Source organism: Thrips palmi, unplaced genomic scaffold (genome assembly GCF_012932325.1).
Source record: "Thrips palmi isolate BJ-2018 unplaced genomic scaffold, TpBJ-2018v1 HiC_scaffold_5, whole genome shotgun sequence".
Lineage (NCBI taxonomy): Eukaryota > Metazoa > Arthropoda > Insecta > Thysanoptera > Thripidae > Thrips > Thrips palmi.
Window position 1 is genome coordinate 9833576 of NW_023144632.1, and position 20901 is coordinate 9854476.

Consider the following 20901-nt stretch of genomic DNA (forward strand, 5'->3'; position numbering starts at 1 on the left):
GATACACTTTAATGGTACCAGTGTAGGTGCCCCAAGTCTTCGTGGGGATAGCTGCAGCCTCGTTTGGGACGGCGGCGCTACTCTCGGCTGACCTGGTGGAGGCGTCGAACCCCGCCAACATGGCCTGCGGCTTCTACTCGTGCATTGGCGCCAACATCCCCTTCTTCCGACGACGCGACCGCACCCTTGCCATTCTGAAGGGCCTCCAGGACGTCGCCAAACAGATCCAGAAGTGTGCTGAAGAGGACCCTGTCATCCAGGTAACCGCCATGCTCTTATCCCAAACTTGAGTTTATTTTTGAGGATACAATTGTATCGCCAACAAGGGTCATACTGTAAATCACGTGCCACTCGTGTAAATCTTGTCAGAATGCCAGAAACGTCTAAAAACCTGATCAAAATTTGTGCACCTGTGAAAGCTGAAAACTTATTCAGACATTCTGCAGAACTCAGGGCATCAATTATCAGATTAAGTTTTCAGAATTTCAGCTTTTAGAGGTGCGTGATTTTTGATCAGGCGTTCACACTAAATTTCCATGCAGTTTTCTTTGAGGACACACTCTGAGCCCGTTACTGACTTTTTACTCATTAAGTACGTATTCAGTTAAAGCAACAGTAGTCTTGTCTAAATGTATGTTTGACTAATTTTGTAAAATTACTTGTTCACAAAATAAATCGTGAGCCAGTGACACTTCAAAGTATTGCCGTTTGGGATCGCCAAATATAAACTCACAATCAGATATCTCTTTTGGTTGCTGAGTGAGTCCGCCTCTGGATCCGTCACAGTCCTTACTTCTACAGAAGTACGAAATTGTCGTGACAATCTCTTCAGGGCTTGAGTTTTGACTCTAGAGGGTAGTAACATGAGTTATCGGGCACGGCAATGAAGATTGTAACCATCTACTTTGTCTTTTTAAGCTGCTTGAGGGTTTCTTCAAATTGATTTTGTTGGCAGAATGTGATGACGCATGCGCACCGCATGCACCGCCGAATGACAAACCTGCAGGTTCGTGACATTTTGCTCTTATTGAGCCGGCCGTTTTCAGCTGTCATCAGCGGTTTTCGGCTGTCTCTGGCCTTTTTCGCTGCCACCGGCCGTTTTCGGCTGTCCCTGGCGGTTTTCGGCTGTCACCGGCTGTTGGGCTGTCACCGGCTGCTTTCGGGTGTCACATGCCGTTCTCGGCTGTCACCGGCCGTTTCCAGCTGTCGGTGGCCGTTTTCGGCTGTCGCCGGCCGTTTTCTGGCCGTTTTCAGCTGTCACCGGCCGTTTTCGGCTGTCACCGGCCGGTGCCATGTGAACTACTTTTAAGCATATTGTAAGCGTGTACTGAGTAGACAGTAAGGTTTTTAGTGTTCTTGAGAGAGTGTGCCTTCGCCAGACCTTCTTCGGCAGCGCCATGATCGGCTCTGTGTGGCTGACCGTGCTCGCCACGGGACGCACTTACTGTGCCGTCTGGCCGTCCCCGACCACCGCGGAGTCCGAGCGGGCCGTGGGCTTGGTGCAGGCGGTGCTGATGCTCGTGGGGTGCACGGGCTTCTACGCGGCGGGCTGCCTCATCGGCGTCATGGTCACGTCCCTCATGGGCCAGTACGGCGTGCTAAGCGTCTGGCTGCAGAGGTCGCGCACCAGGCAGGACGTGGAAGGTGCCATCGTCCTGCACCAGAAGGTTTTTCGCGCGCCCCACAGTGGGCCAGAAAACCGGCGCCGGCGGCCAAAACACTAGACGCGTTTCTAGTTGCAGAGTCGCTAGACAGGACTCAGACGGAACGTCGGACCACCAATGAATTCCTCGTTCGGAGGTCAATCCGTCGGAGGGGTCACACGCTAGTTTGAGTCCCATTTACCGACTCTGGGGCTCGAAACGCGTCCGAGATTTTAACCGCATCCATCGGCCTTCTGGCCCACTGAGCCGCCCCACACTGGAAATCGATACCTAAATGGTCTGCTCAATCGACTTGCCTATGTAGTTTCATCGATTTTCTCCATTTTCGAACAGATTTTGTCCCTAGCACGGGAGGTGGAAGAGCTTTACAGTGACAGCATCACGCATTTTATGCTGTGCTGCTTCTCCTCCCCTTTGATGAGCACTTTGCAAGTTAGTTGGTAGAGGAATGGTTCCTTTAGTGTCGTGCTTTTTTGCGTTCTAAATATGTGGGGAAAAAATTGGGTACAGTGAATTTTGTTCTATGAGCGCCCTCGGTCTTCTGGCGCACTGTAATAATCTGTGGTCCAGGTGCTGCACGGCGATTTGCGCACACTCACGTTCACGGCGGCGTTCATCAACCTGGCGGTGTTCATGCCGCTGGCTATCCTCAGCCAGAGCCTCACGGACGTGAGCCTGACAGTGCGGGAGAATGCGTTCCACGCTGCCTTCGAGGTAGGAATGTCCGAATAGTTCGGTGCCGAGTCGAAACGAGTCAGGCAAGACTCAATTTAATTCACGGTCAAATTTGCTCAGTTCGAGCTCGAATTACGCGAAACTTTCTGATCTTGGGAAGAAATTCGATTTCAAACTGTGCCGGACAGACAGGAAAAAAAATCACTTAATTAAAGAAACGTCCGAACTCGCTGTTTCATTCGAACTCAATACGTCAATTTCTTACCTGATTCGATTCAAAGACCAATAATGAAAAATTCAACTCCACCGCCGGTATAGGCCGGTTGTCGCCGGTAACGGCCGCTGGCCGCAAGCCACGGCCGGTAGACGCGAACAGCGACGTGTTGAATAGTAAAATAAAACGATGTCGATAATCACCCAGCTGAACACAACCTAAATCCACCTAAGCTCGTCGCAGTTTGGCCATCGCAGCGGAACTTTATCGTCTTTCTGGATCCAGAATTGTCTGCACAATTAATCATAATTTAATGAGTAAGTGGGGAAATAATTTGGATCAGGTGTGCATGTATTTACTGGTCATCCCCTCGAAAATATATGTAACACTCAATTTGATTTGTAGAGATAAATCTTCTATAAGATTTGATTCGGAATTAAATTTTTTTGATTGAAGGTGGACGACGACGACACCCCAGGCATGCGCCGCCCCCTGCTGCTCTTGGAGATGCTGGCCGAGCGGCCGGCCACACTGAGCTTCAAGGGGCTTGGACCGCTCAACCTGAGCAGCGCTGGCAACGCGCTTCGCGCCTGGTACTCCTTCACCAGTATGCTGTCCAACGTGGGACGTAAGGGCTAGCTCTCTGCTTTGCTCTAAGTTTTTTGTAAAAGGGTTGGGGATTTATATGTTTAAGTTGCCCTCTGACTCACCCCTTATTCCTAAGCAAGATGGAGTACACGAAGGAGCCCGAAGAAGAGAATAACTTTATTTATCACGAAATTGAGTTTTTACCACATTATTGTGCCCATTTAGGAGAAAAGCCACATTAAAAATGAATATGCACCTGAAAATGGCCCAAAACTGACTTCTGCGATTGCTTCCATACACTGCAAACCTAACTGTCTACTTAGCACGCACTTACAAATGCATGCTTGGCCAAGCATGCACTTACAAATGCATGCTTGGCAAGTACACACTTACAAACGCCTATGCTTAGCATGGAGTTATACGGCGCCAAGCATGCGTTTGTAAGTGTGTACTTGCCAAGCATGCATTTGTAAGTGCATGCTTGGCCAAGCATGCGTTTGTAAGTGTGTACTTGCAAGCATGCATTTGTAAGTGCGTGCTAAGTAGACTGTTAGATTTGTAGTGTACGAGTTGTTGCACGTTTTTCAAACTTTTTTTTTGTGTCAAGACCTTAAGAAAAGAAGCATTTAAAGCCCAGAATGGCATCGACGTCAGGAAGCGGAGCAGCTACCCGAACTCTTCGCGCCTAATGTGAACTTTTCGCGCTTTCGCGCCGCGAACTCTTCGCGCGAACGTTTCGCACCGTGAGCATTGCGCGCCTGCCGCGAATTGACGAAAATTGACATGTTATCTGTATTATTTCTGCAAAATAAAATATGAACACAGAAAATTGCTTGACTGTTGCATCTCCGCGCCATGCACTGAGCCCAACCGACACGCAAATCGAACCACGCTGTTCTGTTCACTCTGTGGTAAAAAGGGGGAGGGGGCACAGTTGGTTTGGAGTGGACCGCATATCGTCCCGCGGCCACAGCGCGGCGGGGCGGACGGGGTCCGGCGGCGGCTTGTCGTGGTCGGTCCTGCCACATCCTGGCACTTGTCGTCCTGCCCCAGTCCCCTTGCGTTGCCGCGTCTACCCGGAAGACAGGAATTAGCTCGAGTGGGACAGGACGAGGGAGGACGAGGGTCATTCCCCCTGGCGGCGTTCAGGCCGTTCAGGCTCCACTCAGCGGCCGCCTGCCCCGCCTGCCCCGCCCGGGAGCAGGCGGCTTCGGCAGGATCATCGCCGCGCACGGGACTCTGTGGGAGAGCGAGTGTGTGTGGGGTGTGTGTGGGGAGGAAAAGAGAGAGAGAGAGAGAGAGAGAGGGGGAGTTTTACGTGTGTGTGTGTGTGGTTGTGTGTGTGTGTGTGTGTTTTGTTGTGTGTGGGTGGGGGAGCGGGGGGGGGGGGGTTTGGTTTGCAGGTACCAGCAGGCAGTATAGTATTGGGGTGGGATGTCCACCAGGAGGTCAGTGTCACGCACGCGCGTACTCCGTAAAATCAAATTGTGTGCATTTCAGTGGAGGATATCTGCACACGGTTAGACTTGGTCCTGAAAGATTCAGGACCGTAACGCGTCCCTGAGGTAGCCGGACACCCGTTTCCAGGAGGGGGTTGGGAAATTTTTGGGTTGGGCTTCATTGGGGGTTTTCCCTTTGGAAACCGGGGGAATTTTTCCCTCGGCCGGGGTCCCCCAAGACGCCGAAGTAAGACCAGTTCGCACCTGGTAGCTTGCACACTGAACTACTTTTAAACCGCTGGGCAATGATGCGCCATTCCCGCAGTGCGTTTCATGGAAAAAATCGGCAGCAAAAAGTGGCAATACGAAAGTCCAAGGAGACCCGCCGATCAGCTTCGGTGTTCTTATGGGAACCGGGGGCCTTCATCCGACGCATCCCTGCCGCGCAATTCGACAGATTAGTGGAGTTCGTATTGGGCTGGCCCACCGAAGTGCGCGCGGTTTCTGGGGTACAGTGAGAGCCCCAGATTCAGAGGCCTTACCTCAGAGGGGTCACATTGGGTATTTGAACCCGCGCCCCCCGAGTGCCGAGTCTAGTAAACTCCTCTACCCTGACCGCTCAGCCACCGAACCAGCTTGTCGGCGGCGACGTCGCAATCCTCTTGAGCTGCCGTTCGAGAAATCTGGTCCCGAAAAAAGGGTACCTGGAGCGGTCTCAAACCCCGGGACCTGCCGTTTCCCCACAACATGCTTTTAACCCACTGAGCCCCCGGGGACGCCATGGAAACCCGCCCTGCCTGCGCAGGTACCCAATCTTCTGTGGATATACCTCCCGAAGCAATTGGTCGCCGAAAAAATTGTGTATAGTACCGGTCCCAACCCCGGGACCTCCCGCTTCCCGCGACATGCTCTTAACCACTGAGCCACCGAGACGCCATGGCACCCCCCTGCCTGCGCAGGTACCCAATCTTCTCTCGATATACCCCCCCAAGCAATTGGTCGCCGAAAAATTGTGTATAACCAGTCCCGAACCCGGGACCTCCCGCTTCCCGCGACATGCTTTAACCACTGAGCCACCAGGACGCCATGGCACCCGCCCTGCCTGCGCAGGTCCCCCAATCTTCTCTCGATATACCCCCCCAAGCAATTGGTCGCCGAAAAAATTGTGTATACTACCAGTGCCAAACCCCGGGACCTGCCGCTTCCCACATCAAGCTCTTTACCACTGAGCTACCGGAGGACCATGGTGTTTGCTCTGCCAGCGCTGGTATCAATCCTCTCCGGATAGACCTCAAGAAGTTTGTTGCCGTTGCCGAAAAATTTGCTCATGGCACAAGTCTCGAACCCGAGACCTGCCAGTCAGGAACGCAGCGTTCTAACCACTACGCCACCAGTTTGCTATAAGCGCCGCTCTCCTAGCGCCGAACTTATAATTTGTCCAGCATCAAGCAAGATGGGTGGCTATTAAAGTTTGGCGCTAGGTGGGTGGCGTGCATAGCAACCTGATGGCGCAGTGGTTAGAGTCCTCCTTTCCCTGACTGGCAGGTCTCAGGTTCGAGACTAGTGCCATGAGCAAATTTTTCGGCAACGGCAACAAACTTCTTGAGGAGGTCTATCCGGAGGGGAAATGGAGTACCAGCGCTGCCAGAGCGAGCACCATGGTTTTCCGGTAGCTCAGTGGTAAAGAGCATGATGTGGGAAGCGGCAGGCCCGGGTTTCGGGACCGGTAGTATACACAGTTTTTTCGGCGACCAATTTTTTTGGGGGGTATATCCAGAGAAGATTGGGTACCTGCGCAGGCAGGACCGGTGCCATGGCGTCCCGGTGGCTCAGTGGTTAAGAGCATGTCGCGGGAAGCGGGAGGCCCCGGGGTTTCGGGACCGGTAGTGTACAATTTTTTCGGCGACCAATTGATTCGGGAGGTATATCCACAGAAGATTGAGTACCGGCGCAGATAGAGCGGGTGCCGTGGTGCCCCCGGTGGCTCAGTGGTTAAGAGCATGTTGTGGGAAGCGGCAGGCCCCGGGTTCGAAAACCGCTCCAGGTACCCTTTTTTCGGGCCCAGATTTCTCGAACGGCAGCTAAAGAGGAGTTGCGACGTCGCCGCCGACAAGCTGGTTCGGTGGCTGAGCGGTCAGGGTAGAGGAGTTGACTAGACTCGGCACTCGGGGTCGCGGGTTCAAATACCCAATGTGACCCCTCTGAGGTAAGGCCTCTGAATCTGGACTCTCACTGTACCACAGAAACCGCGCGCACTTCGGGTGGGCCCCCCAATACGAACTCCATTAATTTGTCGAATTGCGCGGCAGGGATGCGTCGGATGAAGGCCCCGGGTTTCCCCTAAGAACACCGAAGCTGATCGGCGGGTCTCCCTTTAGACTTTCGTATTGCCACTTTTTGCTGCCGATTTTTTTCCCTGAAACGCACTGCGGGAATGGCGCATCATTGCCCCAGCGGGTTTTAAAGTAGTTCATGTGCAAGCTACCAGGTGCGAACTGGTCTTACTTCGGCGTCTTTGGGGCCCCCCGAATCGTTTCCAGGACCGAGAGCCCCAAAAAATTCCGAACCGTCCTGGAAACGGGGACAAACGTCGCCAATGACACCCGTTTCCAGGACCAAACGGGAAACTGGTTGAATTTCGCCATTCCCGTCCTGGAAACGGGTGTCCGGCTACCTCAGGGACGCGTTACGGCCCTGAATCTTTCAGGACCAAGTCTAACCCTGCATGCAATATATACGCTCTAATCAACTGGCGCGTACGTACCCTATAGACACTTTACGTGGTTGAAGCCCTTTCTGGTGGAAGCTGACAGGCTGGGACATCGACTTGGAGACTATCTGGTTGTTTACAGCGGTAGAGGGAGAGAGCATCATGATTCTGTGTGGAGAGAAGTCTGCGGAGGCTTCGCAAGCAGCTCACTACTAGACAAACGCGTCGTAGACTGTCTGATCAGGGAGTCGTAAGTCAGTGGGACCAGAAAGCAGGGGAAGAGAAAAATGCTTTGGCGGGGGCGCGGACTCCCGCTGCTAGTCCGAAGCCGACAAGGGGGCGGGCCGCAGGGCCGGCGAGTGGCGGCCAAACGCAATAAACGTCCAGAGGGGCGGTCCAGCCCCAGTGGTGTGCGCTGAGTGGCGGCCTGTGCAGCCGATTTAATCTCGATGGGGTACACAAGACTACTTACACGCCCGAAAGGAAGTGTGTTAACGGACGGGACCTCCCACCAGTCGGCAGAACTGTTGTAGTTGCCTAGAACACGCCCGAATATGCCTCAGAGTGATGCTCACGCTTCCAGCCTCCCAGTGCACAGCGTCAGGGCAGAGGGGTGTATAAGTTGGTTGCTATGCAATGGATTGTGGACACATTATTTTATTGCGAACGAAGAGCACATACCAAGTTACAAAGCAAGGAAGAACAGAGTAGAAAACAAAAAGACAATGAAATACATACTACTCTCCTTTCAAGTATCCTTCGAACATGGGTCTTTTAAGTGCTAGTGTGGTCGACGTAAGGTTCGTGATCTTCATTCATTAATCAAAGCCGGACCTTCCTCCTAAGAAAGTCCCTCATTAACGAGCTACAAGAACTCGCGAACCAGGTCCTTCTCGCTGTAGATGGGCTCGACGTACTTGCTGCGCAGGTCCCTCTCGCCGTAGATGGGGTTGACGTACTTAGCCATAATGTCTTTCTCGCCGTACATTGGGTTGATGTACTTGGTAACCAAGTCTCTCTCGCCGTAGATTGGGTTTTACGTACTTGCATAATGTCCTTCTCGCCGTAGATGGGGTTGATGTACTTGGTCATAATGTCCTTCTCATCAAAAGTGGGGTTGATGTACTTGGTCATAATGTCCCTCTCGCCGTAGATTGGGTTGACGTACTTGCGGAGGATGTCCTTCTCGACGATAGCGGGGTTGGCGTACTTGGTCATAATGTCCCTCTCGCCGTAGATTGGGTTGACGTACTTGCGGAGGATGTCCTTCTCGACGAAAGTAGGGTTGATGTACTTGGCAACCAGGTCCTTCTCGCCGACGATGGGGTTGATGTACTTGGCAACCAGGTCCTTTTCTCCGAGGGTGGGGTTGATGTACTTGGTAACCAGGTCCTTCTCGCCGAGGGTGGGGTAAATGAACTTGGCAACCAGGTCCTTCTCTCCGAGGGTAGGGTTGATGTACTTGGTAACCAGGTCCTTCTCTCCGACGATAGGGTTGATGAACTTCCCGCCGAAGACAGCTTTCACGTTCTCGCGATCGTTGAGTGGGATGGAGAAGTCGTTGACGATCTTGACGTCACCGTTGCTGAAGCTGAAGTCACCCAAACGAGTGAGGTGGCCCAGCCAGTCGTTGCCAGAGCGAACGCTGTCCTTGTTGACGAACAGGATGATCGGGTACTGTTGCTTTTCCTGTGAGTGAAAAGCGCGAACCATTTAGTTTTTCCTCTCATAGCTTATCACAGCTTTAAAAGCAGTAGGTATACTTAAAATGTTACAAACCTGGTCGAATAGGAATCTGGTGTCCAGGTTGTCGGTGGGCAGGCGGAGCTTGCGCATGGGCATGGACATCTCGGGGATGTTCAGGTAGCGAGCTGAGTTGAGGGTGAGGGCTGTCTTGGGGACATCGGAGTACATGAACTCGCGAAGTGCCTGCAGCTCCACGTTGGACGGGTCAAAGATACCTCTGATGCCACTGCAAAGGAAACAGCGTGAGTCGAGTACGCGGTCGAGTACTCCTTTTCTCGCCACATGTGCGGTATGGCAGTGCAAGTCCAACACGTACTTGGGGACCAGGAAGGCGCTGATCTCGTTGTCGCGAGGGTTCCTGAAGGCCACGATCGCGTGGCGGTCAAAAGCCTCCTTCAGGCCGCTCAACTCGTCAGACCTGCCAAAGGTGCTGGGGGTGCCTAAAACCGAAAGAGGTCGGCTCCTTAGTTAAACATGAACGTAACGTTTTCACCATCGTCAAAGAAAGTGAAACAACTGGTCCACTCCACGCGTGCCACTCGTCGATGCTGTACTCACCGTAGAGGCTGATGATCCTCGCGTCGTGCATGGCCGTGGCCGAAGCCACGCCCAGGGCGACCACCAATGCGGTGACGAATGCGTTCATGACTGCTGCCTGAGACTGACTCGCCGAGTGCCCTCGCAACCGAGTTTTTATACGCGTAGGTGGGACTCTCGGGGATTTGCCATTCGCGATAGGGAGCGGACGGAGAGAGCCACGCACATTAGCGCTGTCTTTATCGGTCGCCCATGGCAGGCTAGGGCGTACAAAAACCCGCAGCGCGGTCGGACGGTGCACACTCCAGCAGCGCCGCCATGCAGCTGTTCTTCGCCGTCCTGGGCCTCGCGGCCGTGGCCGCCGCCGGCGTGGTCGTGGAGCACCCCGTCGAGCACCTTAGCGAGCAGTCGGCCGTGCAGCCCTCAGTGAAACTCGCGGAGAAATCCACTGTGCAGCCCGCAGTGAAACTCGCGGAGAAATCCACTGTGCAGCCCTCAGTGAAACTCGCTGAGAAAACCGCCACGCCCGTGGAGGCCCCCCGCGTGGAGCTGGAGTCTGGCGCCAAGATGATCAGCCTCTACAGTGAGTAGTCGCAGGAAACAGCGGGAGAAGATTTTTGGTTGCGTAGAAATCTAGAAAGGAAAAGTAGCGAACAGATGATTCGCTGATGACAAGTTTACTGTTTGACGATTTGATATCCACCATAACCCATCGACTAAATTATTCGGCTGGGAGCGTTGTAGATTGTAAAGTCAGAGGATTGACTGGCTTCGTTCTTCTAATCACCCAATGATTTTCACAGGTGACCCGAACGTGCCCGAAAGCCGGCGCGCCCATGAGATGGGTGGCGTGAGGAAGGTCCTGAACGGCCCTGTGATGGTGGCCTTCAAGGATGGAGTCGAGGACAAGATGAACGTCTTCCTGCTCCCTTAGTAAGTGCACTGTGAACTAGTGCAAAGGCATGTGCTGGAAGGTGACGTCTCTATTGACATTGCATCATTTGCAGCGGCTTCAAGTTCCTCAACGTCTACGACCCCGAGGAGGTGCGCCCTTTGGTTCAATACTTGAACAACGGTCGCCAGAAGTCGTTCATGTACCTCAGCGCCGGAAGCCACCTGCAGGTGCCAGAGATGCTCAAGAAACTGGATCAGATCCACCTCCCTGCTTACAACCTCAACACCGCTGTCCGCATCGCAGAGGTAAGTAGCTCAACCTCACGGAACTTAACGACGAATCGTTCTTGGCAAACTGACATGTACTGACCGAGGGCTTTCCCCGCAGAACTCCTGGCCTTACCCGTACGTCCTCATCGTGGACACAGACTCCATCAAGGGCAACACCCGCGTCGCCGACCTCAAGGAGCTGGGCGTCTTCAAAATGGAGAAGGGAGTCCTCGCGGTCGTCCGTGACAACTACCCGAACGACAGGGACCTCGAAGTGGACAACGTGGAGTCCAGGAGCTTCGGCATCGTCCTGCCAGTTCACTCTGGGGAGGAAGCCATTCGCGAGTACCTCAAGTCCGTCTTCGCCGACAAGGACCACGTTCACGACTACGTGAAGCCCGTTTACACCGTAAAGGACCTCGTTCGCGACTACGTGAAGCCCGTTTACACCGGAAAGGATCTCGTTCGCGAGTACGTGAAGCCCGTTTACACCGAAGAGGACCTCGTTAGCCAGTACGCGAAGCCCGTTTACGCTAAATTTGTCCCCACTCACGAGTACGCCAAGGCGATCTTCGCCGACAAGGACCTAGTGGGCGAGTACGAGAAGCCCGTTTACACCGAAAAAGACCTTATTAACGAGTATGCAAAGCGCTTTTACAACGAAAAGGACCTTGCTCGCGAGTACCTTAGATCAGTCTATGCTGCTGATGCTGAGAAGGACTTGATTCGCGGTTACTACAGCCCTATCTACACCGACAGGGACCTAGTTCGCAAGTATTTCTAACATATTTTAAGTTTACAACTAAAAAGGACATGGTTCAAGTTTAAAATGTAGTAAGACCTCTTTCTTATTTTCTGGTTCGAATAAAATTCTTTTTTCTTGGCCCCAAACTCTCCAAACTCTCAACCCAAACGCGTTTTACGCCCTGGTGAAGTAAAAGGAGCGCACACTACTCACGAGAACAATCATTGACGACGTCGATGCCAACTTAAAATTAGTCTTTACTGATGTGTATGCACCATGCGACTCCCTCCTTTCGTCACACATGCGATGATTATCAATCATCGAATCATATAAGTGAAGTGGCCTTTGCTGACTTTGCGACTCTGCTTATATCCGCTGCTTTATATTGACTTGCAGAAACTTGCATCGGATCTACCGAGGCCCGAGACTAGCGGAAGAGTCAGCGGTGTCCTTTCTTGCGGCTGAAGCACGCACTGCGCTGCCGCCACCCCGCTCAGAAATTTTCTTGAAAATAAACCCCAGCGAACGCAACCCAAAGCCGCGTTTACGGCCGAACCGTTTGGGGAGGCTGAGCACAGTCCCAAGGGGGAAGAGCAGCCGGGCACCGGTCGCGGGAAAAGAGAGAGAGGGGGGGGGGGGAATCGCGTGCAGGGACAAGGAGGGTGAGATTCTCAGAAAACGCCTCGAACTGAAATGGCGAATGGTTCAAGGTGGTTAACGGCATTCCTCCTCATAGCCCCTCCCTCCCTTCCCCTCCCACTTTTTCAAACACAGACACGCACGCACACGCGCATACAACACACACACTCCCGCGGAGTGCGTCCAAGGTGCTAATTGGAGGGAAACATCTTGGACTGCGCCTTGTTCAACATTCACTTTCGTTTTCGTTTATTATGGAGGGCCGTGGTGGCGCCGGCCGGGGCCTTCGTCGTGTGGGCACACTGTGGCTGGCTGACAGTGAGTCAAGATTGCGCTGTCCACAACGGGATGACTCTCGGCAAGTGGGCCAGGCTGGCCAACGACAAGGGGCAAGCTCTGTGGCCGGCGAACCGCCTCGGCGCGACGCACGGCCTCTGCCCCGCCCACGCGCCGCCGAAGCAGCGAAGCAGCGTTATTTATCGGGAGTGTTATGTCGCTCCGACCCGCCAGTCCATATTTCAAATAAGGGTCGAAGGAACGGAGCCAACCGAAGAGGCGAGGTCCACTCCGCGCCCGCACCTTGGTCCGCGCGGCCGCCCAATCCCCGCTCGAAGCCCTGCTGCTCCGCCGCAAACTCTCCTCCTGCTCCACTTTGCTTGGTTTCATTCACCGCCTGCAGACTGACGTCGGCCTCTTCATTATTCTCGGTGTTGTTCGCCTCGCCGTTTTCGGGTTTTTCATCCGCCGAAATGATAATTGTCCGTGTTGACGGGCACGTCTGTCGGCACGTTCCGTCTCCCTCTCGCTCCCCCCTGCCTTTCCCCGCCGCCAGACTCATTCTTTTTGCTCTCGGCGGCGCTGCGGTGCTAATCGAACCGTGATGACAATGATAGGGCTTTCATGTCCTCGCCGCCGCACGCGCCGACGCGACGAGCAGACCGACGGCCTGGGCTGGCGGTCTCTGTCGCACACATGGGGCGTCTGGGCCATCCGGGCCTCGGTCCAGGCCCCGGTCCAGGCCTCGGTCCAGGCCTCGGTCCAGGCCGACGTGATTCGGCATCAGTCGGCCCACATGCACGGTTCCCGGTTTCCACGGCGCAGCAGGCTGAACAGAGCGTCGCGCTGTCTCGCTCGCACACGCAGGGACGCCCCGTGAGTGCGAGGGAGAGAGAGGGGGGGCCGAACGACGACGCCAACGACGGCACCGCGGGGCAGGAAGCCGTTTATGATTGGCGCGCGGACAGCTGCGTGATGTACGTCCGGTAGGCGGGGATGGCCGGCGGCTAGTGTCCGCCGCGCGGACTCCTCCAATTTGATTTCATTAGGCTAGACGAACGGAATGAACAGAATGTGGGAGACTCCATGTCGCGGTGCAGCGCGGAGCCGGGCGGAGACAAGCGCAGCCACGGCGCAGCCTGCGCAGTCCAGCCCCGCGACGAGGTCAGCGAACGCGCGGCGCGGAGCGCGGAAACCTTCCATCAAGATTCAAGATTGTTGCGTCTCCGTCCGCCGTCCCCGAGCGGAGGGTTTCGGTATGAAAAACTGTCAGGCGGGGCGGCGGGGGTGAAATGGAGGCGGAATCGAGTCTATCCCTTTGTGTTTCCTGGCAATGAGGAGGTGGAACTGCGGAACGAGGAGAGGGCGGGGGGCAGACTGTAGACGATGGCGGCCAGCTTCAGGCTACGTGCCGCGGGCCTCGGGGCCGCGGGCGCGGCGGTGACTAACCTGATACACCCTCTGGGAGGTCTCCGCGCCGCGCGGCGCCGCGCTGTTTTCCTGGCAAGCGAGAGGCGCAATATCTGGAATAGGACGGCGACGTCGTCGTCTTCAAAGGCCGCCCCGCCCCGCCCCGCCGCGCCTCGCCTCGCCTCGCCCCGCCCGTCTGTCATGCGTTGCCAGTGTCGTCGCGACAATGTAAACGCGATTAGGGAAATTTAAACGATCTCGGCGGAACACTTTGGCGGCCCTCGCGCCCCCTCCGCGCCCTCACTCTCTGTCGCACTCTGCCCGGCGTGGACGGCGTGGACGGCGTGGACCGCGAGCCAGCGGACTCTGAACGGCACCCCGCCTCTCTCGCACCCCTACGGGACGCCCCGTGAGTGCGGCGAAGACAGAGCGGCGACCTCGGTCCGTTCGGCGGCAGAAGCTAGAGTTTGTCTGCGAAAACGGTGTTCGACGCGGTTCCGGTGGCGCCTGGTTCATATATGTGAGTACTTTGGGAATGTACCTCTCCAGTATTGGAGCGCACCCGAGCGAGGAGGGGGAAACTAACCGGAGAAATGGAGACAAGGTTGATGCTGGAGCGCCGTCGACGGCGTCCCCCTCGCCTCGCCTCGCCGCCACTTGGGCCGCGCCATTTGACAAAACCAGCCCCGGAATCACATTACCAGGCAATCTCTGCAGCCGCACGCACCGCGCCAAGGCAGTACCAACCAAGGCAGTGCCGCCCTTTCCGCCCTCCGCGCTGTCTCTCTCTCGCATCCCTTCGGCCCGCCCCATGAGTGCGAGAGGGACAGCGCGACTAAAGCACTGTGCTTGTGCTGGCCGCCGTCGAGGCCCTTTTGGCGCCGCGGGCGAGCCATAGCCACACTGTCCAGCAAAGAGTTTGGGCAAGTTTGGGCGCCGGCTGCAGTAGAGCGATTTCAAACTGAAGCAAACAGTGCATTTGTTGCTCGGTCCTTCTCGCACTCACAGTGCTCCTCAACAGTGGCGAGAGCGAGACAGAGACGAAGCGCCGTTCGGAGGCAGCTCGGGGCGCGCTGCTGCGGTGTGGGCGCGGCGGCGGCGCGCCCTCGGCGTCATGATCAAGGCCCCGTCGGTGGCCACGACGCGACGCGACGCGGCTGCAGACTGCAGGTTGGCTCCGGACAGTGCTTTCGTCGTGCCGCCTCTCTCACACAGTGGGGCGTTGGGCCCGAGAGAGACAGAGCGCTGCTCGTCTTCAGCCTGCTGCATTCCTTTGTGTCCTGGCGGCCGCCGGGCGGCCCTGTGTCGGCCGGTGCCGCGCTGTCGTGCTGGCGTTGCGACACGGGGGACATACTAATAGGCGGACGAGAACGGAGGCATCTTCTTCGGAACGGTTTGGGTTTGAAAACGAGAGAGAGACGATATCGACGCGGCGCGGCGAGGCGAGGCGGCCACTGGACGGCTCGACGACGTGGACTCGAGGTGGACAATACGGAGGCGGTCGTCTCCGTGTGGATATTGGGCGCACGCGTCTCCAAAACACACTCAACGCAAGGGACGCTGGTCGCGCTCGGAAAATGGAAAATAATTTCATGGCCTAAGAATGCGCTTCGTCCTCTGTGCTTCTTCCCTGGCCCCGCCGCACTACTGACCAAGCAACTTATTTGTTCGAGGGCGGCCGGCCCGGAGGCTGGGGCCACGGCTGGGGCCACGGCTCACTGCGCTCAAGGCGTTTCAAGGGGCAAGTGTCCGAGCCTGCAGCTCCATTCCGAACACGGCCCTCACCACTCCCTCTCTCTCGCACCCCCGCGCGACGCTCCACGAGTGCGAGAGGGACAGAGCGACGACCGCTGTGCTATGTGCCTCAGGGCCGTCTCGCAGGGGGAGAGAGAGAGAGAGAGACAGAGGGAGGGAGGGGATGCCGAGGCGATGAAGAGCGACGGGCCGCACTCGTATAGTATTATGGTGACGGCTTTTTCGATCATGTAATAAAAGCTGATAGAGCGCGGAGGAAGCGGCGAAGCGGCTGGACGGTGCTGTCCGGAGCGGGGCCAGCACGGCCAGCACGGCCAGCACGGCAGCACGGCCAGCAGGACCGTGCCGGCCATGGCCAAGCACGGCCAGCGGGGCTCAAGCCTTACGAGGAGTAACAAGGCGGAAGAGTATGTGTGCGGCGGATCGTGGCCCGGGGCGATGAGTGTGTGTGTGTGTGTGTGTGTGTGTGTGTGTGTGTGTGTGTGTGACGGAGGGATGTAAGGTTGCGTGCGCTCCTCTGTGTGTGTTTGAGTGTGTGAGTGTGTGTGTGTGCGCGCGCTATCTAAGGGCGCCGGGCGACGCAAGCCCTCGCTTATTGCCACGCCACAGCTTGACGTGCGCCAGCGTGCCAGCCTCCTCGGCCCGCTCCGCCCCGCGCGTCGCTCCAACAGTTTTTCGCCGCACAAACTTTGCGGCGCTCCCCGCCCAGCTGCGGACTGCCCCGACTAGACTGCCCCTCGCGGCCCCCGCGCCCCCTGCGGCCACGGCTGGCCTCGCAACGCCTCGCAAGCGCCCCTAACCCCTAACGCGTGGTGCTGCGGGGGTGGCTTCGAGGGCTGCTGCTGCCGCTGCTGCTGGATCGCACACATGTTGCAGCCCGTATCAGGCGATATTGGCACGAAAGAGCCTCCACTCCTAATACGTGCTCGGCATGGACCGAGGCATAGCCGGCCCGGCTGCGGAAACACATGTGAGCCACTCATGGCTCTCACCCCGGAGGACGGACAGTGCCAACCCCAGGGCCTCGGCCCCGTCCTGCCCCGTCCTGCCCCCACCCCCAGCGACGACTCGGGGGCATCTTTTATCGTTCGGCGGAGGGGGCGGCTTTGACACGTGATGGCGGTCATCTAGGAGATGAAAACGGCCACGGGTGAGAGGGGCCGCCGGGGCGCCACCCGGTGGACGGAGTCAACGCCCGCGTTGTCGCCGGCGCAGGTTACGACGGATCCGCGGGGGGTTGGCCGCTGGTCGACGGCGAGGTCCACGACGGCGAGGCACATGGTGAGGCCCACGACGGCAAGGCGCACGGTGAGGTCCACGACGGTGAGTCCTGCGGTGAGGTCCACGACGGCGAGGCCCACGGCGAGGGGGCTGAGGCCGGCGGACGGGGGCCCTTTTTTGACCGTGCTAGAGGGCTGCGGTCTGCTGATGGCGTGATCGAAATTGGCCCAGCCGGCCCCGCCGGCCCCGCCCCATGCACAAACCATGGACTGTGATGCATGCGCCGCCGTGCCGCGTCCCGGCATGGGTCCCAGCATGCACCGCGCTTGTTTGCTCTGTATGTATTGCGGACCGGCTTGTAGTGCAGGGGCCATGCTGCCGGCGCCAGCTGCCGCCGCGCCCCACTCTCAGCCCCATGGCGTGGAGGGTAGCTGCAGGCAGCACCGCGGAGAGAAGAGGGGATTGCTGGTTTTTGCAAAGGAAACAACCTCCGAAAAGGGCAACTCCGATGGCCCGGAGCGAGACGAAATGGTTCCGGTGTGGTTCGCTCAACCATTTCCTGCTCTTGGCCAGAAATTCTATTGGGCTACGGGCTTCCTCCCGGGCTACACGCCTGTGACCAGCTCATTTTGAGCAGTGCTAAGTCGTCTACCTCTCTCTCTCTCTCTCTCTCTCTCTCTCTCTCTCTCTCTCTCTCTCTCTCTCTCTCTCTCTCTCTCTCTCTCTCTCCGAGCCAGCCTGCCGCGCACTTACTTGAGCCTCTCCGGTGTTATTTGGCGCCGTTTCGCGCGTCCCACGCCGGCTCGACTCGGCGTTTTATGCCGGTTATTGTCCTCCCCTTCCGCATCCGGCGGCGCGAAGCAGCGCGGCGGCCGACACCTCGGCCCTCTTGTGCACCTCGGCGTCGTCCGCCGGCCAGAGCCCCGCAACCGCGGACACTCACTCGGACAGTTACGGCGCCGCACCGCGCCCGCGCGGCCGCCGCGCTCCAATGGGTCATTGTGTTGACAAAGACAGCGATGAATATTTATTGGAGCGAACTCTGCGAGCGCGCCCCGCCCGCCCCGCCAAGTGCAAGAGAGACACGGCCTGGCAGCGCGGCCCGCGGCCCGCGGCCTGCATAAATGATGCAAAACGATAGTGGCATTAGTTTGGCTGGCAGCTGGATGAGTAACCCGGAGGCCGGAGGGAGTCGCGGGTTGCCCGCCGAAGGCTGAAGGGTGCTGGGGCGCCGGGCGGGTAGGCAACCCATCGTGCGCCTCCGGCGGGCGGGTCGCATCGCTGCGCGCAGGGATGCTGCTACACTGCCACAACACCCGCTTCCGGCAGCAGGCTCATCCCGCGCAGCGCTTCGTCGCTACCCGGGTCTGCCCCGCGAGTGCGAGAGAGAAAGCGACGACGACATGGGCGTGGATGGCGCGGAATTAGCGCGCGCGCGACTCACACGTCAATTAGTCGAAATTCGACGAACAAAGGGACCGGATTTATGGCCTTATTGAACGGGGCGGCGCGCCAAGTCCGACCCACTTGCCGTGTGTGCAGGGCGATGCGGGGCGTTCCGTTGACCCTGGCGGGGCGGGGCGGGGCGGGGCGGGGCGCCACCGAGTCCTATTTGCGGCGGCACACGGCGGCCACGCCAGCTCATTGTTGACCCAGGTCGGGATGGCGAGGAAGCCAGAGCCCGGTGCCTTTGAGTTGAGGCACTTTGAGGCCCGCGGCACAGCGCAGCACGCGCAGCACTGCGTGTCTCAGTGGCAGTGCGCCGGCGGTGGCGGAGTGGTGTGGTGGCCGGCCTCTCACATCGCGTTGTGATGGACCGCCTGCCGCCTGCCACGCCTGCACGTGTCAATGGCTTGTCAAGGACCGCGAATCCGATCCGAGCCACGATGTACAGCGTTCGATTCGTTTTCATTAGTGGCCCTGGCAGCCCCGGCTCCACACGCCACACTCTTCCCGCGCGGCTCTCCCCACACGAGCTAAACACGAGCCCCCTCCTCCTCCCCCACCCCCAACCCCCGCGGCCGAGGCGAGCCGACAGACTCCCGCCTCTAATCACACACCATCACCATCCCGGCCCGGCTGCCTGCGGCTGCCCGACTCGAGATTTGTATTTCACACAACGTTTAAGACACCCGAAATTCCTTTCACCCCTCACTCTTTCGCCTCGAGACTTATGTCTCCATCCATCAAGCGCGCAGGGGGACCCACCGTCACATGTCTCCAGCAGCAGCAGCCTGTGCGTGCGTGTGAGACGCAGCGAGGGGGACGGGGCGAGGCGGGCGACAATGAGGCAGACGGAGACAGAGAGGAGCCGGCGGCAGGGAGGTGCCGGGCGCGGCCGCCAGAGCGCGCTGGCTGCGCGGGCCTGCGGGGCGAGCGGGGGGGGGCGGGGCGGGGCGGGGGCGGGGCGGGGCGGGCGATTCAGTCGCGTTCTGGCGTGCGAGCAGTGAGGTTGTTCGTCCGCGCCGCTCCGCGCTCCGCCCGCTGCACCGCTCCGCTCGTCTTTACGTAAACGCCGAGAAGCCCCAGCAACCCTCCGGCCACGCGGCCCGTGTGTGTCTCTTTCTCTGTCTGTCTGTCTGTCTGTGAGTGCGTCCGTGTATTCGCGTCTGTGTCGTGTAGTGCTATGAGGTGAAGTGAGGATACAGTGCAGTGGTTGGCTTTGTGGCCGCGGCAGTGGTGACAGTGTCATGACAGTGAGCGTGCGGCTGGTGGCGCTCTAGGCCGTCATGTTGGACTCTGAGAGCGTGGCCGGTGGCGGCGCCCCACAGGGGGCCCCCTCGGCCCGGCCTGCCCCCCAGGGCACCCAGGGCCCCCAGGGCGCCAAGGGGGCGGTGCACGTGGACGAGGCAGGCCGCTGCTGGGCCGGCGGACTCAAGAAGAAGCGGCGCGGATCGTCATCGTCGTCCTCGTCGTGCGGGGCCGGCGGCGCGCCCCTCGCGTCGCACGGCGGCGCGTCCTGGCTGCTGGCCGCGCTGTGCCTGGTGTCGCTGGCCGCCAGCGGCTACCTCGGCTACCGGGACACGGTCCTGGAGGCGCGGCTCGGCGAGCTGGAGCGCCGCCTGGAGGAGCAGAGCCTGCAGGCGCTGTACCGCGCCGACCAGTACCCCGGCGTCATCGTGGAGCGCCTGCGTCGCGACGTGGAGCAGCGCATCGCCAGGAGGCTGCCCAGGGCCGCGCCGCCGCGCGAGGGCCGCGAGGGCCTCGGCCGCGACGGACACGGCCGCGACAGGATCTACACTCGCAGCGCGGCCGACTGCACGTGTCCGCCAGGTGAGTGACGGAGTGACGCCGCGTCGCGGCCATGTCACTGGGTTCTCGACAAAGTAGCTGCCTTGTTGGCCGAGAGCGACGCCGAGTGGAGTGGATATCCGCATTTCCATTCCGCTTCGAGGCTACAGCCATGCCAGAACTCGCGCGCAAGTTGGCGACGCCGGGGCCTTAGTCGGGGCGGGGCCCGGGTCGGGGTGTATTGCGACAACCACAGTGACTGACAGCCAACGGTACTTTTGTGTCCCTTTTCCACCAGCGTCTCGTACGCCTTTGCATTCAGCTGTTTTGGCGGGGGTGGGGCGGCGCGGCGGCAAGGCACGGCGGCAAGGCCGTCGCTCTCTCAACTTGCAGGCGCCGTCGGCGTGGCCGTCGGCAAGCTTGCAATGAGCCGAGGCGATTCCCTCCCCCGCCGCCATCCGCCCGCCCGCCCGCCCCGCCCCGCCCGCCCCGCCCCCGCCCCGCCCCGCCCCGCCCCGCCCCAGCCGTCGGGGCCCGCGGCGGGGTGCATCCTTCCCGATGGGGCGGGGTGGCCGGGCTGTTGAACACGCTCTACTCAGCCTTCGCCAGGGCAGAGCGTGGCAGGGCAGTGCCGCCCAAACGCTGCCTGCCATCTTCATTACCGCTGCCTCCACGGAGTCGTTAGGGCGGCCCGGGGCGGCCTCAGTGCAGATCGGCGCTCGCGCGACCAACCCCACAGGCTCTTGTCTCTGTCGCACTCACGGCACTCCTGCCGTATCGGCTTGAGAGAGACAGACGTGGCTTGGAAGGTGTCTGCGTTCCTGTCTTTTTCCCTCACCTGGCCACGGCGCTGCGATTCTCCACGCCTACCTGTGCCGTGTCGGCTG

At 58.6% G+C, this 20901-nt stretch overlaps 2 protein-coding genes across 2 annotated transcripts in view; one reads left to right on the forward strand and one right to left on the reverse strand.

Moving 5' to 3' along the window:
* Positions 1-8079: 8079 nt before the first annotated feature.
* On the reverse strand, positions 8080-9675 carry LOC117650797. Its single transcript, XM_034394399.1, has 4 exons — positions 9595-9675; positions 9353-9476; positions 9070-9262; positions 8080-8979 (listed from the first exon to the last, which is right to left on the reverse strand). Exons 1-4 carry the CDS (start codon positions 9623-9625, stop codon positions 8113-8115), a joined length of 1215 nt encoding a protein of 404 aa, XP_034250290.1. The 5' UTR covers positions 9626-9675; the 3' UTR covers positions 8080-8112.
* A 9798-nt stretch (positions 9676-19473) lies between these two features.
* The window catches only part of LOC117651161 (collagen alpha chain CG42342-like), a 107049-nt gene continuing 105621 nt past the window's right edge, over positions 19474-20901 (forward strand). The window contains exons 1-2 of the mRNA XM_034394966.1: positions 19474-19479; positions 19585-20056. Coding sequence (XP_034250857.1) covers positions 19474-19479; positions 19585-20056 — 478 coding nt within the window. The remainder of the gene's footprint in view (positions 19480-19584; positions 20057-20901) is intronic.